Source organism: Mustela lutreola, chromosome 8 (genome assembly GCF_030435805.1).
Source record: "Mustela lutreola isolate mMusLut2 chromosome 8, mMusLut2.pri, whole genome shotgun sequence".
NCBI classification, from domain to species: domain Eukaryota; kingdom Metazoa; phylum Chordata; class Mammalia; order Carnivora; family Mustelidae; genus Mustela; species Mustela lutreola.
The window spans coordinates 44,965,524-44,981,223 of NC_081297.1; the positions used below are offsets into that span (position 1 = coordinate 44,965,524).

General features: G+C 41.5%; 1 protein-coding gene across 9 annotated transcripts in view; it reads left to right on the forward strand.

The window, feature by feature from the left end:
• The first annotated feature begins 1,243 nt into the window (after window positions 1-1,243).
• Window positions 1,244-15,700, forward strand: part of TULP3 (TUB like protein 3) — a 65,807-nt gene continuing 51,350 nt past the window's right edge. For 3 of the 9 annotated variants that reach the window (XR_009356586.1, XR_009356587.1, XM_059184516.1), the window contains exon 1: window positions 1,244-1,367. Coding sequence is in view for 1 of the 9 variants with exons in the window: in XM_059184516.1 (XP_059040499.1) it covers window positions 1,327-1,367 (41 nt within the window). In the remaining 8 variants the exon portion in view is untranslated. Of the gene's footprint in view, window positions 1,368-3,081; window positions 3,161-3,319; window positions 3,490-14,936; window positions 15,058-15,700 lie in introns of all 9 variants that reach the window. The other 6 variants (XM_059184523.1, XM_059184517.1, XM_059184519.1 and 3 more) reach the window with 5 other exon arrangements.

Here is a 15,700-nt window from a genome sequence, read left to right on the forward strand (position 1 = left end):
AAGGGGATGTAGATAAGTTGCTTAGGTTTGCCGTATTTTGTTTTTTTTTTATTTGCATCCAAACTAATCTGTAAATATCAAATAGGATGGGAAAATGATTTCTTGAAATGTATGTAATTAAATATGGAAACTTCTCAGAGAAGACTACTTACTGTGACTAGAGCATGTCCACCCAGTCCGTTGCCCTTTCACCAATACAGATAACATCTCTTTCAACTGCATCTGTTCAGTTTTAAGCATCTACTCTGTCTGGTTTAGCCGGAGCTAAACAAGCAGGGATTATTCTGTTTATTTCACAGATGGGACTCTGAAGCCCCCATAATCAACTGTGTTTAGGGTCCCCCAGAGAGCGGAGGCTGACACATCAAAGGGATGCTCTGCTCTCCCAGCTTGTGCCAACTTCTGTGCCTCTTAGAAAGGCAAACCAGTGTGGAAACAGCTGACCTCCGAATGCTATAAAGACAACATGCAGTAACTTGTGCCAGGGTGTTTTGTAGGGCTTACAATAATACGTACGTTGGTGGTGAGAAAGGAAGTGGCGACAAGATTTATTGGAAATGAGAGTACATATTTGGATAGGGAATCTCGTGGGATATGGATGTTTGAAGATCATCCACAGAGAGGTAAACGGGAAAGGTTCTTAAAATCTGTAGAATTGATCCAGCAATGCTGTAAAGGCTTGGGCTGGAGTAGGGAAGGCGGAAGGAATTTTGTGCAGTTGGAATGCGATACCAGATAACTATGAAAGATGCATTCAACGGCAATGACTGCTGTAGAGGGTGCAAGTGTGCTTCCCGGAAGGCTCTGGTGTCGGGAGGGCCCGGACTGTGAGGGCGCCGGCAAAGGTCTGTGAGTGAGTTCTAACATTACAGACTTCCAGAGAGCGCTGTGGGTGGTCTGTGGGTACAAACGGCGGCGACTCGGGGAGGCCGCTCAGTGGGTGGCGGTTAGGGGGATGGGCCGCTCCTCCGACAAACTGACTTCCACCCCGCTGGGAGCCACCGCGACTGACGCGGACACATCCCTCCGCCCTCCACCCCATCCGGGAGAAGCGCTCGGGGAACCCAGCTTTACCCAGCGCGTCACCAGAGTTCGAGCGCAGGCGCCTTTAACTCCCGGCGCCTCCGCCCCCTAGAAACCCTCCCGCATCGCCGGGCGGCAGCAATAGCCAATGAGGTACGAGCGGTGCGCACGAGGACCAATAGGCAGAGGCAACAGTGCGGGGTGCGGTTGCCAGGGGGCGGGGCCCGGCTTCCTGCCAGGCTTGCCACCCTAGCAGGGGCGTCGGGGGTTCTGGACTTGGTTGCCACTTCCTGAGCCGCGGGGATGGAGGCGTCGCGCTGCCGGCTCGGACCCCGCGGGGACAGGTCCGAGAGGGGTGGTGGCTGGTCTCGTCTCGAGCGGGGCGGAAGGACTGAGTGAGACCATGACGGTCCTCTCTGGGAGCTCTGAAGAGAGGGTGGTGGTCTCGCATCGGGGAGGGAGGGACGGATTTGGCGGCGGGAGGCGAGTTTGGGGCCCCCCGCTTCGCGGTGGGGGGATCCCTTTTTCCCGGTGAGCGGTAGGAGGCAGAGGCTCTGCAGCCCGCACCGAGAGCGGGGACTTTGTGTTCAGGTCCCTGCTTGGGAAACTCTTGGCGTTTTCGTTATGAGCTCGTTAGGAGCTCGTCTTGCTCTCTGTGGGCCTCGCTTACTCAAAATGCGTTAGCCGTGCTCCTCGCGCACTGCCCGGCAGGATCATAACTGAGGTGGATGAAGCCCTTCCCGGGGGTGTTGAGGCGGAAGGTTGTGGGTGGTATTTAATCATTTGCTCTAATGCCATTGCTTTTGGCAGGCGGTGCTGAATTCTGGAACGGAGTCCGAGGGCTGAAAGTGCGAAACTAATCTTTTGCTTCTATCTGCTTCATAGTAATTGTCTTTTATTTAGGATTGTTCGTCTTATTTGCAGTGTACCATACCCCTGTTTGCGCCCCTCTTTCCTGCCTCCGCCAGAGGGAGAGTCTGGGAAATAAAACAATCCGAAATCTCAGTCTGTCAATTTCTTGTTAGCTAGGTTAATGGAAAGTTAAGGGGGAGCGGCATGAATTCATTGGCTTCAAACTTCGGCATTGTCGAAGAATTGAACTCATACACGCCAACAGTATTCCCCGCTTTTTATGCCATTACCATGGCAAATAAAGATGTAGCATGTAAGGATTTAGTCTGATATTTAAATTAGTAGATATTTAGACGATTCTAAACAATTTAAAAACGTCACAAGGAGGTGTTGGGCATAGAGAACCCCTGTTTTCCCCTTTCATCACATTTTATTTATGTGATAGCTGCTATCTGAAAGATTTGTTCTCTGCACTTTCTTTTTCTCAAATTGAGAGAAAATAACCCACGTTTACCAGTATACCATGGAAATGCTAGGAAGACGAAGATAAAATTCAGCGTCTTTGTTGAATTCAGATGGTGTATGTTCAGTGTGGTCATTCAGTAAATTAATTGAATGAATTTATGGCAATAAATTTCTTGGGTACCAGGTATTTGATATATGACGTGATTTTTGGGGGGTGGGGTGAGGAATTGACTTTGAAACTGAGACCAGGAGGCAAAGTGGCTTTTAATCTATTGGATCTGAAGTTTAAAGGGATGGTTTTAAAGTTTTCCCCTCTTTTTCTTTAACATCAAAGGAGAGCGTGAGTCACTTAATGTTTCTACTGCCCTAGGTAATATTAAGTGCTGTTTCTATGACTGTTTAACTCAGTGGTTGCTGAGGAGTGGAAATGTCTCTTCTATTTTGGCTTCAGGTTGCGTGTTTAATGTTTTTGGTGAAATACATTGATACATTTTTTGGTATTAATACCTTTCGATGTGAAGTATAATATCTGACTTTTAAGTTTCCTGTGATTTTTTTTCCTTTAAATTTTACCATGTTTCCTTTGATTGTTTACCATGAGGAAGATTTCAATGAAGTGGAAAAATTACTAACAAACTTCAATTATTTTTCCTATTTCTGAAATAGTGGGTGAAAATTGGGGATGGAATTTGAAACATCACTCTCAGGACCTTTGTTGAAGCGAGGCATTTTGTATTATAGATTCCCTGGAGATGACCATGCCTGGCTAGAGCTAGAACTTGAGCTTTCTCTGGCCTTTGTCCCTGATAGAGAATTGAAGGTATGGTGAGAGATTTCTCCATGTGATGTGACCTTGTGACCCAGTTGACTAAGAATGTTCTAGTCTGTGGTTTACATTAGGAATAAAAACAGGCATAGTAGCTGGAGCTTATGTATTGTCCAGGCTTGTTCTCCTCTCTCACGTTCTCTCTTTTTGAAGATTTATTTATTTTAGAGAGTGTATGTGCACGCGAGAGTGAGTGAGCACGGGGAGGGGCAGAGGGAGAGAATCCTGAAGTAGACTTCCCACTGAGTTGGATCCCTGGACTGAGACTACGTGACCTGAGCCAAAATCCAAGGGTCAGCCACTTTACCTTCTGCAACAGCCAGGTGTGCCCCTTTCTCTTTTTTGAATGGTTCATCAGGTCAACTAATTGTTGGCAAATAGACTTACCCAGTGCTTAAATATAATCAGAATAACTAATCCATGACTGCAATATGTTTGGCGGATATTAAAAGCTCCTAATACCATCAGACTTGCATGTATTTCTCCAAATGCAGACCTAGAAAGGAGAGACTAATCCTCTGCAGTAAATTTTATTTTTTCTGAGACCCTTCTGTTCCAAGCAGACAGACTCAGACATTTTTTGGAATAGTTTTCATTTCTGACTTTGCTTATTCTTTCCTATGGAAACTCTGCTGTTTTTCCTGCATCTGTGCCCATTGAAAGAAGATGCTAACATTTATTCTTACTAAGGGGAAATATATGCTTGAATTACTCGGAGGCAGAGTTGAAGTTGCCTTGCTTCTCTGTATTTGAGGACTTTGGGACAAGAAGGGGCCTTGATCATTCCTTTCGTTCTCCTGTTTGAGAAGAGTGGAATTATTATGGCTTCTTTCAAACTAGAATTTCCTGTGCTCTGCTTTTGCTTTATCTCCTCCAAATCCATTCACTAGAAATAAGCCCTTTGTTCTGCTAAATTTATTCTGCCTCATCAGATGTCCTTACTGTCAGAAGTAATGAAGGCTGCAAAATTTTCCTGGCCTGCTTGAGGAAGACGCCATGGCCACATGCTGATTGATGTGCTGTCTTTATTTACTCATTTTAATACCTGTCACGAGGGCTTGATAATGAGGATTGCCATCTCTGTCTTGCTGCCTTAGAACTTCTGCAAAAACATAAATGATGAGTACTGTGTCATGTGAGTCACAGAACCCCTGGAAGACCATGGTTCTGAAGAGGGTTACAGTAATACTTTTATTGTTTATAAGATGGCATTTGCTGTTTTACCACATGGCATTGTGGGAGACACTGGAAACTTCTACTGGGTTCTTGAGTTCTGGTCCCAGCTTTTTTACTCTCTGGCAGTGTGATTTGAGCAGCTCATATACTTTTTTTTTTTTAAGATATTATTTATTATTTATTTGACAGACAGAGATCACAAGTAGGCAGAGGCAGGCAGAGAGAGAGAGAGAGAGAGAGGAGGAAGCAGGCTCCCTGCTGGGCAGAGAGCCCAATGCGGGGCTCGATCCCAGGACCCTGGGATCATGACCTGAGCCGAAGGCAGAGGCTTTAACCCACTGAGCCACCCAGGTGCCTCAGCTCCTTTACTTTTTTGGCTTTAGTTTTCTCCTCTGGAAAATGAGGGCTTCTTTGGATTCCCTCAGAGATTTATAACAAATTTATAAAATGACATATATATTTTAAAATAATGCATGGCTCAAATTTCAAAAGATACAAAATAATATTCAGTGAAAAATATGTCTTGCTGTCTCCGTTCACCTTGTTCATTCATTGATGGACATCCTAGGGGACCTTCCAAAGATATTGTGTTAAATAATCTATAAATTTTCCTTTCCCCCTCCTAAAGTTGATGATTTTAAATTTTAGGGTAAAATAGAACACTTTTAACCCTACTGTCTACTTTCATCATTGACGAGGTGTTTTTAGAATACAAACTATAGCTCCTGGAAAATTTTTCCTGTAGTAATTAAAGTATAGAAAATAAGACCGTAAGAAGAAAACAAGTATTATTTTTCAGACAGGCTCCTAGAAGAATAAATCTTGGTATTCAGTGTTTCAGGAAAAAACTTCAGTACATCTGTAGTTTGCCTTTGATTTTAGGTTTTAGAATGCAACCAATTTTTCTTTTAAGATTTTGTTTATTTATTTGACAGACAGAGATCACAAGTAGGCAGAGAGGCAGGCAGAGGGCAGGGGGTGGAAGCCGGCTCCTGCTGAGCAGGGAGCCCCTTGGAGGGCTCCATCTCAGGGCCCTGAGATCATGAGCAGAACCTTAACCCACTGAGCCACCCAGGTGCCTCTAGAATGCAACCAATTTGATAGATAATTGACTTGTTTCACTATTGAAACAGTGTAGGGGGCCTGGGTGACTCAGTCATTAGCGTCTGCCTTTGGCTCATGTCATGATCCCGGGGTCCTGGGATTGAGCCCTGCATCGGGCTCCCTACTCAGTGGGTGGAGGGGGGTGCTGGTCTCCCTCTCCCACTCCCCCTGCTTGTGTTCCCTCTCTCGCTCTGTTTCTCTCTGTCAAATAAATAAATAAAAATCTTAAAAAAAAAAAAAAAGGAACAGTATAATTTGGTTATGGCAATGCCATATGAACTATAGATAAGGTAGAGAGGAGTTTGTTTATTTATTTATTTTTGGCTGAGTAAAGGTCTTAAGTGTGCTGTTTTAAAAGGGAAAATCTAAAAAAAAAAAAAATGAAAGGCAAAATCTGAGGGGCGCCTGGGTGGGTCAGTGGCTTGGGCCTCTGCCTTCGGCTCAGGTCATGATCTCAGGGTCCTGGGATCCAGACCCATGTTGGGCTCTCTGCTCCGAGGGGAGCCTGTTTCCCCACCCCCCCACCCCGCCTGCCTCTCTGCCCACTTGTGATCTCTCTCTCTCTCTTTCTCTCTGTCAAATAAATACATACATACATCTTTAAAAAAAAGAAAAGGGAATATCTGTCAAGATAAAATGTTCGGTAATAAGGCTTACGTTTGAGTATCCTTTGCTGCCCTCATAGCATGTCACTAATTTGATCTCTCTTGAGCTTCATACATCCAAAGAAAGCAGGGCTGGTATTGTGATCTTCATGTTATAGATGGGGAAGTTAAGAATGAGAAAGGGTATGATATACCTAAGGTCACATGACAAGTAAGTGATGCAGTCAAAAGTAAAATTCAGAAGTAAAATCCAGGCTTTTGATTTCTAGTCTCTACTTCCGCCCCCCACCCCCTGATCATGTATTATCAAAATATCTATTCCAAATATTCTGGATGCCATTTTTACAAATAAATGATGACAGTGGGTACTGATTACATTCTAATTGTTTTTAGCATGAGCAGTTGAAGAAATCAGACATTTTAGTGAAGTATTAATTTCATCCAATGGAAAGGGAGTGGAAATATTTCCTTGGTATTGTTAGGCAAACAAATGCACTTTCATCTTTATCCAAGAACTAGAAGGAGAGTAAGAAATATTCCTGAAGAGAGAAATGTAACCCTGAGGAAAGGAGAATCAGGCAAAAGGCAGAATGAACTTAGATTCTGAGTAACATTCATTTTACATCCAGAAGAAATGAATTCTTTGACTTCTGACTCAAATTATACATTTAAAATAATCTTTCTGTTTGGTTCATTCAAAAGGATGTTTTTGCTTTTACTCTGTGGAACATGCAAATGAAGAGGGTTTCACTCTAATTTTTCTTGCTGCATTATTTGGGGCCAAATGAATGATTCAATCAGTTACCAACTTTTCCTTCTCATTGCCTCTCTCCCCGCAAACAATTTCTCCTTCTTTCTGAAGAAAAGAAATAGACCCACTAAATGGACCTCTTGGGAAATGGATTTTCATTCCCTGGCTTCAATTAAGTTAGTTGCAGATTGTGGCAGTCATTCAAGTAGAAAAGGGCTGAGCCTAGAATACTAACATTTGTCCTCAGATGAAGAAGGATAGGTTTCAAAGGAGTCTTTTCTGGCAGTTCTAATTTGATCTTCCTATGCCTTTTCCCAGGAGCAGCGTTCTGAGCTAGCCAGAGGTGTTCTTGGCATCTCAGTGCATGTGAAAACATAGCCTTCTAGGACTGACATTTGGGACTGGGACAAAGTAACTCTGTTTGTCAGTTGACTTAGAGGAAATTACTTTAGTAATAGCTATTGCCCACTTATGACACCAGAATCAGTCCAGACGGTGAAACCTGATGACTCCTTTTCACTATATACAACTAACCAACTTCTCTCATGGGTTTCTTCAGAATCCACTCACTGGCTTAGAAATTCTGCTACCTAAAAATACCAAATGAATGGGCATCCTGACTGAAAAGATTCTTGGCAGACTTGTTGAAATACCATAGTAGTGCAGTTCCAGACTGCTGACTGCTGGAGTGTGTGTGGTCAGTGGTGCAGGTTAGCATGCTAAGTTGTTTCACTTTTTGGCTATTTTTAATAATGCTGCTGCGGACATTAGTATCCAGGTCTTTGTGTGCACATATATTTTCATTTCTTTTGCATATATACCTAAGTGGAGTTACTGGGTCATATGGTCACTCTTGTATCTTACAACTTGAGGAACAGCAGGCTTGTTTTCCAAAATGGCTGCAACATTTTACATTCCCTGCAGCCAGGTGCTGGGCTTCTTTTCTCTACCTCCTCGCCATTACTTGTTATTGTCTGTCTTTTTGATCATAGTCTCAATGTGAATGTGATGTGAAATAGCATCTTACTGTGCTTTTGATTGCATTCCCTTAATGATGAATAATTGAGCTTTGTTATATGCTTATTGATTATTCCTATATTTTTAGAGAAATATCCATTCATTTACTTTGCATTGTAATTGTTTTGGGTTGCCATTTTATTACTTAGTTGTAAGAGTTCTTTATAAGTTCTTTATAAGTCTTCTGGTACAATTCCCTATCAGAGAAATGATTTATAGATATTGTCTCTGTCGGTAGGTTGCCTTTGCACTTTCTCGATGGTGCCTTTTGAAGTGCAGATGTATTTTATTTTGATATAGTCCAATTTATTAGTTTTTCTTTTTATCTCTTTTGTTTTTGGTGTTGCACCTAAGCAATCATTGCCTAATCCAGGTTTATAAAATTTGGTCAGATGTGTTTTTCTAAGGTTTTTAAGCCTTATATTTAGGTCTTTGATTCATTTTGTGTATGCTGTGAGGTAGGGGTCCAAATTCATCCTTTTTGCATGTGGATATCCGGAACCATTTGTTGATAAAACTATTTTGAACCTATTTTTAAAACTGAAGTGTAATAGACTACTTTCCAACTTAGTACCTCTAGATCTACCTTATTCTTTTGAATAACCACAAAGTATTATTTTCATAAATGTATCTTATTAATTGCTCACCTGTTGACCAACATTAATATTATCTTAGGGGGGTTCTATTAAAAACAATGAAAAATAGCATCCATGTTACATGATATATTTGGCCTAGTCTTTTGTAAACTTTGTATGTTAGGGGATGCAGAGTTTAATTTTAGTAGAGGCTGCTAAATTTCCCTCCATAAAGGTTATGAACTTTTTCTTCAACAGACTATGAATGCTCATTTTTTTTATTTTAAAAGATTTTATTTATTTATTTGACAGAGATGACAAGTAGGCAGAGAGACAGGCAGAGAGAGAGAGAGAGAGAGAGGAGAGCAAGCAGGCTCCCCACTGAGCAGACAGTCTGATGCGGGGCTCGATCCCAGGACCCTGCAATCGTGACCTGAGCCAAAGGCAGGGGCTTAACCGACTAAACCGCCCAGGCACCCCTGAATGCTCATTTTAAAGTGGAGCAGTTACTATTCTTTCTTGTTGCTTAGTCCCTTATGTGTACAGATTGATTACATAGTAGGCACTCAGTAAATATTTACAGGTGATAAAGATGAGGGTAAAATCGAGGAGCTGCCTGCAGTTTGGATCAGGGTCCCTTTAAGCTGGTCTTTGAGATAAAGAATATAAAGCCAACTAATGCAAAATTCAACAACTAAAAATCTACACATTAAAGTAGGAACAAAGGTAGCCAAGATTAAGGAGGTACTATTATGTTCTTTACAGATGAAACAAAGCATATTGTTTGTAGAGTCCAAAATGTTTACTGGCAGTTGCCATAGGGAATTGCCACAAAAACTGTTCCAGAAGTATATAATAAAAGAAATTTTGATTGACAGGCATAAGAGTTGTAGTTAGCAAGATATAACTGAATGTGTGATGGGAAGATGTGTCACCTTGGAGGTGCTAAGATTATTAATCATTGTTTGTCTCTCAAATGTGGTTTGGTAAGAGAATTATCAGTGTAAGTTCAAACTTAAGAATCTTTAAAAATCACTGCTTCCGGGGCACTTGGATGGCTCACTGAGTTAAAGCCTCTGCCTTTGGCCCAGGTCATGATCTCAGGGTCCTGGGATCGAGCCCCACATCGGGCTCTCTGCTCAGCGGAGAGCCTGCTTCCCCCTTTCTCTCTGCCTGCCTCTCTGCCACTTGTGATCACTCTGTTAAATAAATAACAAAATATTTTTTAAAAAAATCACTGCTTCCAGCTTTTCCGATATGGAGTAATGATCTCAGATCGACTAATCTTGGCCAACAGAACTGAAGGTCGGTTATGTGATATAAATGATACTATGGTATAGTGTGAAATGCTGTCCCGTGTAAGCTCATAGCTGACACAGAAAATAAAGGAGAAAACCAAAGAGCAGAGGAGAAGTCTCCATCATCTTTTGTAATGTGTATGCCAATAGGGTGGATACTATTTTATTAAATCCATGAAAGGTACATCCACAGTTTTAAACTAAAAATAAAGTTTTTTCTTTAAAAAATGATTTTAGGTTTACAGTAACTTCTGTTCAAATTATTTCTCATAGTTAGGCAGTGATATTTTATCGGTGTCTTCATTATTTTCCATAGCTGTACAACTATAAAATGGGGACAAGTACTATCTAATTTTTACCTACTTTGGAAAGTCCAAAAGTAAGGGATGATGAATTAAAATATTTCTTTAAGGCATAAGTCAAAGGACTTTTTTTTTTCACCCAACTTTAAAGTTCATTTGTTTTTCAGACATTTGTTTCACATCTTCCCTGTTCTAGGCATCACATGCCAGGAGCAGTGGTGAGTAATGTTAGAAAGTACTGATGTTTGTTAAGCTTCTTTTGTAATTTGGCTTTTCTTTTGAGTGTTAGACGTTTGTCTCAAGAGTCATAAAAGAAATGACGATGCATGTCACTTGGCTTAGCAGAGGCACTGTTTTGGCAACTGCTCTGCTGTAGTGAAAGCAAGAGAAGCCCCAGAGAAGCCTAGAGTACATCTCCTGACACCACAGCTATGGCAGAAATGCCCTATAAAAGACACTGATGTGGATACATTTAGCTTCATTACCCACAGGCTTGCACTTGAACCAGAGGTATGCACATGGTCCCTTAATAGAAGTTGCTCCTGTGGGTATTCCCGGGGTTCATGTTACTAACCGGGATAATGGCGTCAGTTTTGATTTCTAGTTGAAAAACAATCATCAGACGTTCTCAGGGTTGTGAATTCAAGACCTACATTAGGCATCCAGATTACTTTTAAAAAAAAAAAATTTTAGGGCCGCCTGGCTGGGTCAAGTTGGTAGAGCATGCGACTCTTGATCTCGGGGTTGTGAGTTAGAGCCCCACATTGGGTGTAGAGATTACTTAAAAATAAAAGGGGTGCCTGGGTGGCTCAGTTGAGTGTCTGCCTTTGTCTCAGATCATGTTCTCAGGGTACTGGGATGGAGTCCTGTGTCCGGGCTCCCTGCTTGGTGAGGAATCTGCTTCTCCCTCTCCTTCTGCCTCTCCCCCTTGCTTGTGCTCACCCACTCTCTCTTCTTTCTCTCTCAAATAAGTAAAACCTTTTAAAAATTCTAAAAAATAAGAAAAATAAAATCGACAGTTTTCCCCCCTTATTTTATTTTTTTAAAGATGTTATTTATTTATTTGACAGACAGACGTCACAAGTAGAGAGGCAGGCAAAGACAGAGACAGGGGGAAGCAGCCTCCCTGCTGAGCAGAGAGCCCAATGTGGGGCTTGATCATGACCTGAGCTGAAGGCAGAGGCTTTAACCCACTGAGCCACCCAGGCACCCCTCCCCTCATTTTAAAATGCAGCCATTTAAGAGCCTTCACATGCTTGCGTCGGCAGCACATATACTAAGCCTTCAAGCATATTTTGAGTGAGCACATGTAGCAGTTAGTGGAGATCAGATAAGTGTACTTATAACAGGCATTGGGTTGATTAATACATGGCTCCTATATTGATTCCAACCATTTATAGTTTCAACTTGTTTTATTCTTAGTTACAGTTTTTAAATTTTTAAAAAAGATTTTATTTATTTGACAGATCACAAGTACGCAGAGAGGCAGACAGAGAGAGGGGGAAGCAGGCTCCCCGCTGAGCAGGGAGCCCAGTGTGGGGCTTGATCCCAAGACCCTGAGATCATGACCTGAGCTGAAGGCAGAGACCTAACCCACTGAGCCACCCAGGCGCCCCCATCTTTAGTTTTAATGGGCTAAGAAGTGACTTTTAATATGTGTATTTTAGGTCTTTACATGGTACTGTTCTGAAAAAAAACTCAGCTTTTCCTTTCTAAATAGGGGAAAACCCAGTCCTCTCCTACTGTTTCTTTCCTGCTATGTGTTTCTTGTGTGTCTCTTTCACTTCTTGCACAGAACACTTCATTTCTGACATTTCCGGTCCCCAAATGTGTAGGGTTTTGTCCTCACAACAAGCAATTCTCTGTGACACCAGCTGGGTGTCCCACAATTCAACTCAATTCTGATACCACACTAGTATGGGATCCCACAGGTTAAGGGAGAGGTCCCACAAGACTGCCTCTCTCCTGCTACCCCCATTCTTCAGACATCATTTACAAGCCTGGTTATCACCTGTGCTTCTGACCAACTGGCTGTAGACAGTAGGTTCACAGATCCCCTTCTCGGGTTCAAGAGCAACTCACAGAACTCAAGGGAACACTTAGCGTTTACCAGCTTATTAAGGGATATGATAAAGGATGTGGGAGAACACCCAGATAAAGAGATACATAGGGCAGGCCTGGGAGGGTCCCAAGCACAAGAACTTCTGTCCACATGGAGTTGGGGTGTGTCACCCTCCTAGTATGGGTGTGTCCGTCAACCTGGAAGCTCTCTGAGCTCTATTTGTGGGATTTAATGGAGGCTTCATCAGATAGGCATTATCAGTCATTTTCAGCCTCCCTTTTCTCTTTCTTTCTTTCTTTTTTTTTTTTTTTTTAAAGATTTATTTATTTGACAGAGAAACAGTGAGAGAGGGAACACAAGCAGGTCCTGGGAGTGGGAGAGGGAGAAGCAGACTTCCTGCCGAGCAGGAAACCCCATGCAGGGCTCCATGTGGGGCTCGATCCCAGAATCCTGGGATCATGACCTGAACCGAAGGCAGATGCTTAATGACTCAGCCACCCAGGCACCCCATCAGCCTCCCTTTTCAAGAGAATGGGGCACAGGGCTGAAAATTCCAGGCATCTTGTCATGGTTTGATCTTTCAGGTGACCAGCCCTTCACAGGTACAAAATTCAAAAGGATTGAAACAGTCTGTAATGAAAAATAATATTGCTTCTGGTTCCCCTACCTATTTAGTTTTTCTCCCTGAAGGCAACACTGATATCCTCCCAAAGATACTCTGCATTGTAGATGAAAGATATGTATATATTTTTTCCTTTCATAAATGGTAGTAAGTACTTCCCAGTTCCTGTACCTTGCCTTTTTCAATTGGTAAAACATCTTGGAAATTATTCCAAATCAGTATCTCTATATTTCTATATTCATGTGTTAGTGATTTTTTTTTTTAAACAGCTGCAGGGTATTCCAGTGTGTGGATATGGTATCAGTCCCTCTTGATGAACATTAGAGTGTGCTATCTTGGTATTATAAACAGTGCTACAGAGTCATGTAAAGTTTATAATCATATGGGGCGCCTGGGTGGCTCAGTCAAGAGACGACTATTGATTTCAGGTCATGCTTTCAGGGTTATGAGATTGAACCCCGTCCTCTATGTCAGGCTCTATGGCAGCCTGAGTTGGGTTCCCCACTGACTGTGAAGCCTTCTTAAGATTCTCTCTCACCATGGGGCACCTGAGTGGCTCAGTGGGTTAAAGCCTCTTCCTTCGGCTAGGGTCATGGTCCCAGGGTTCTGGGATCGAGCCCCACATTGGGCTCTCTGCGTGGCGGGGAGCCTGCTTTCCTTTCACCCCTCTGTCTGCCTCTCTGCCGACTTGTGATCTCTGTCAAATAAATAAATAAAAATCTTAAAAAAAAAAAAAGATTCTCTCTCACCCTTTCTCAAAAAACAAAATAAGTTCAACTCATACTGGACAGTTGGCTAAAGTTGGGAAATCGTAAGTTAAAAAATTGCTTAAAGAGTTTCTCTAAGAATGTAGGTTGCTTTCATTAGTGGTCAGAAATTTTATATTTCATACCAGTGTATTTTTAACATTTCAAAAACTAATGTTAGAGCAAATATGTGATGATTATACACGACTGAACTTATTTGTTGAGAATAAAGATGTAATGAAACCGTGGGAGCTATTGGAAGGTTAGAGTGGAGAGAGTGGAACTTGTGTTTGTTACTTTTTTTTTTCTTACTTCATCGATACTATTTCTGATAATTCCTTATGGAAGTTTCACTGTAGAAATCACTGCCTCGTCTTTGATGAATGATGCTATGAAAGGCCACACATCTTATTTGTAGCTGCTTGAATGTAGCGGGTGCCTATTATTATTTTATAAGTAGTAAACCATTTTATTTTGACACAGAGATTTAACATTTATTAATGTATCACTAATTAAATATAAGCTACTTGAGCAGTAACTGTATCTCTCTTACATAACACATAGAAAAGGTAGAGATTCAGAAAACAATACAGATTTGAATGCATGCTTACTATGTACCTGACGTTTTTCTAATCATCTTCTTAATTTGTTCAAATGTTATATAGTCATATGAAATTATTTATGCTGTGCGTGGTGGGCAAAGGTTAAATACCTTGTCTGAGAGAGAAAGTAAAGGATCCAGGTTATTAAAAAGCCAGGGAACCTGGATCCAGAGCCTGTCCTTGAAATGATTCCTCTGTAAGGTTGATTGACTTTACTTTCATTCTTAGATATTTTATGAGATCATTATTAGGATCCCTTTTGTTAGGGAACGAAAATGTAGAAAAGTAGGATTGTTTGCCCAGGGTATGTTTGTGGAAGGCCTAAAGTTAGAGTTCTCAGTTTAAGGGTATTGATAGTCAAAGACGCTAGGGAGGAGAGGATAGATTTTATCTCCTGGACTTGGAATGGCATGGCTACTGAGCAATCATTGGTTTTACCATAGTTAAGACGGCAATTTGTATGTTTTACAAGTAAACTGTTCTTATCCTTTCTACTTACTTTATCTGTCCACATAGTGGCTTTTTTATCTTTATATAACAAAACAATTCACAAGGAAGGGTGTGTTGTTTAAAAAGAAAATAGAATTGAGGCAGCAGGAAACAGGAGTGATTATTCCCTCTGCTCTGTAGGGAGGGATTGTGTTATATGTCCGTGTCAGTGCCTGAAGTCGAAGGAGTCATGAACCGTACAGTCTGCTTCACTTACTGCATTTCACTGGTTTTTGCTCAACTCCGCGTTGTGCAGGTCGGGGTTCTGCTGCGCCAGGCGCTTGCAGAACCACGACTTGCCCAGCATCTTGCTCAACTCTGCGATTCACTGGTTTTTAAATTCAATTTTAGGATTCTTGTAAATACATTGTGGTCTTGCAACGCCCTTTCTTTTTGATATTTTGTCATCTGACATCCATAGGAAGGGGTGAAATTCAGAATGATGTTCTTTGAAAGAACTGATCAGAAAGAAACAGAAGGAAGTCTCAAGAAACAAAGACCACGCCCTGTATTTGGGGGGAAAAAGGAATCTCTTCATTGAGGTTAGTAAAGTTCTGATATTTATTGTAGTAAATCTTTGCTGAACAACTCCAGGGATGTGAGTCAAGTGGGGACTTGGGGGTAGAAACATGTGGGGAGGGAATGCTTCCCTTTTCCCTTTTCATTGACTTTTCTGGTCTCTGATTCATCTGCATCTTTTCAGCATTATCAATTCACAGCTATAATCACATTTATAAATATTTATCATGTGCATATAAAATAATGAAATAGCTTATATGTAGTTAAATGAAGTTATTCTGATTTCTTTATGACAGACGCTTTGTGACAAATCTCACAGGTACACATGCCAAAATTTCTTGGCAGTGGGAAATGAGGAAGTGAAGAATTGCAAATTTGTCATATGACAAAATATTATGACTCAGTAATTGGGAGTAAATGTATTAAAATTTCAGGTGCATTCCCTTGAAAGGCATATCGGAAATTAAGGCTTTTCACAGGCATTCTAGAGGAAACATTTTTAAAGGCAGTTGTATTTTGAAAGGTCTTTAAAAATATGGAATACGAAACATTACTTTGCACTGGTTGGTGGTATAGTCGAAGGGTATGCTAAGAGGGTGAAAGGCAATGTCTTTTCTCCTACATAAAGTTACCTGTTTGTGGAGTGCTTATATGCATTCATATTTT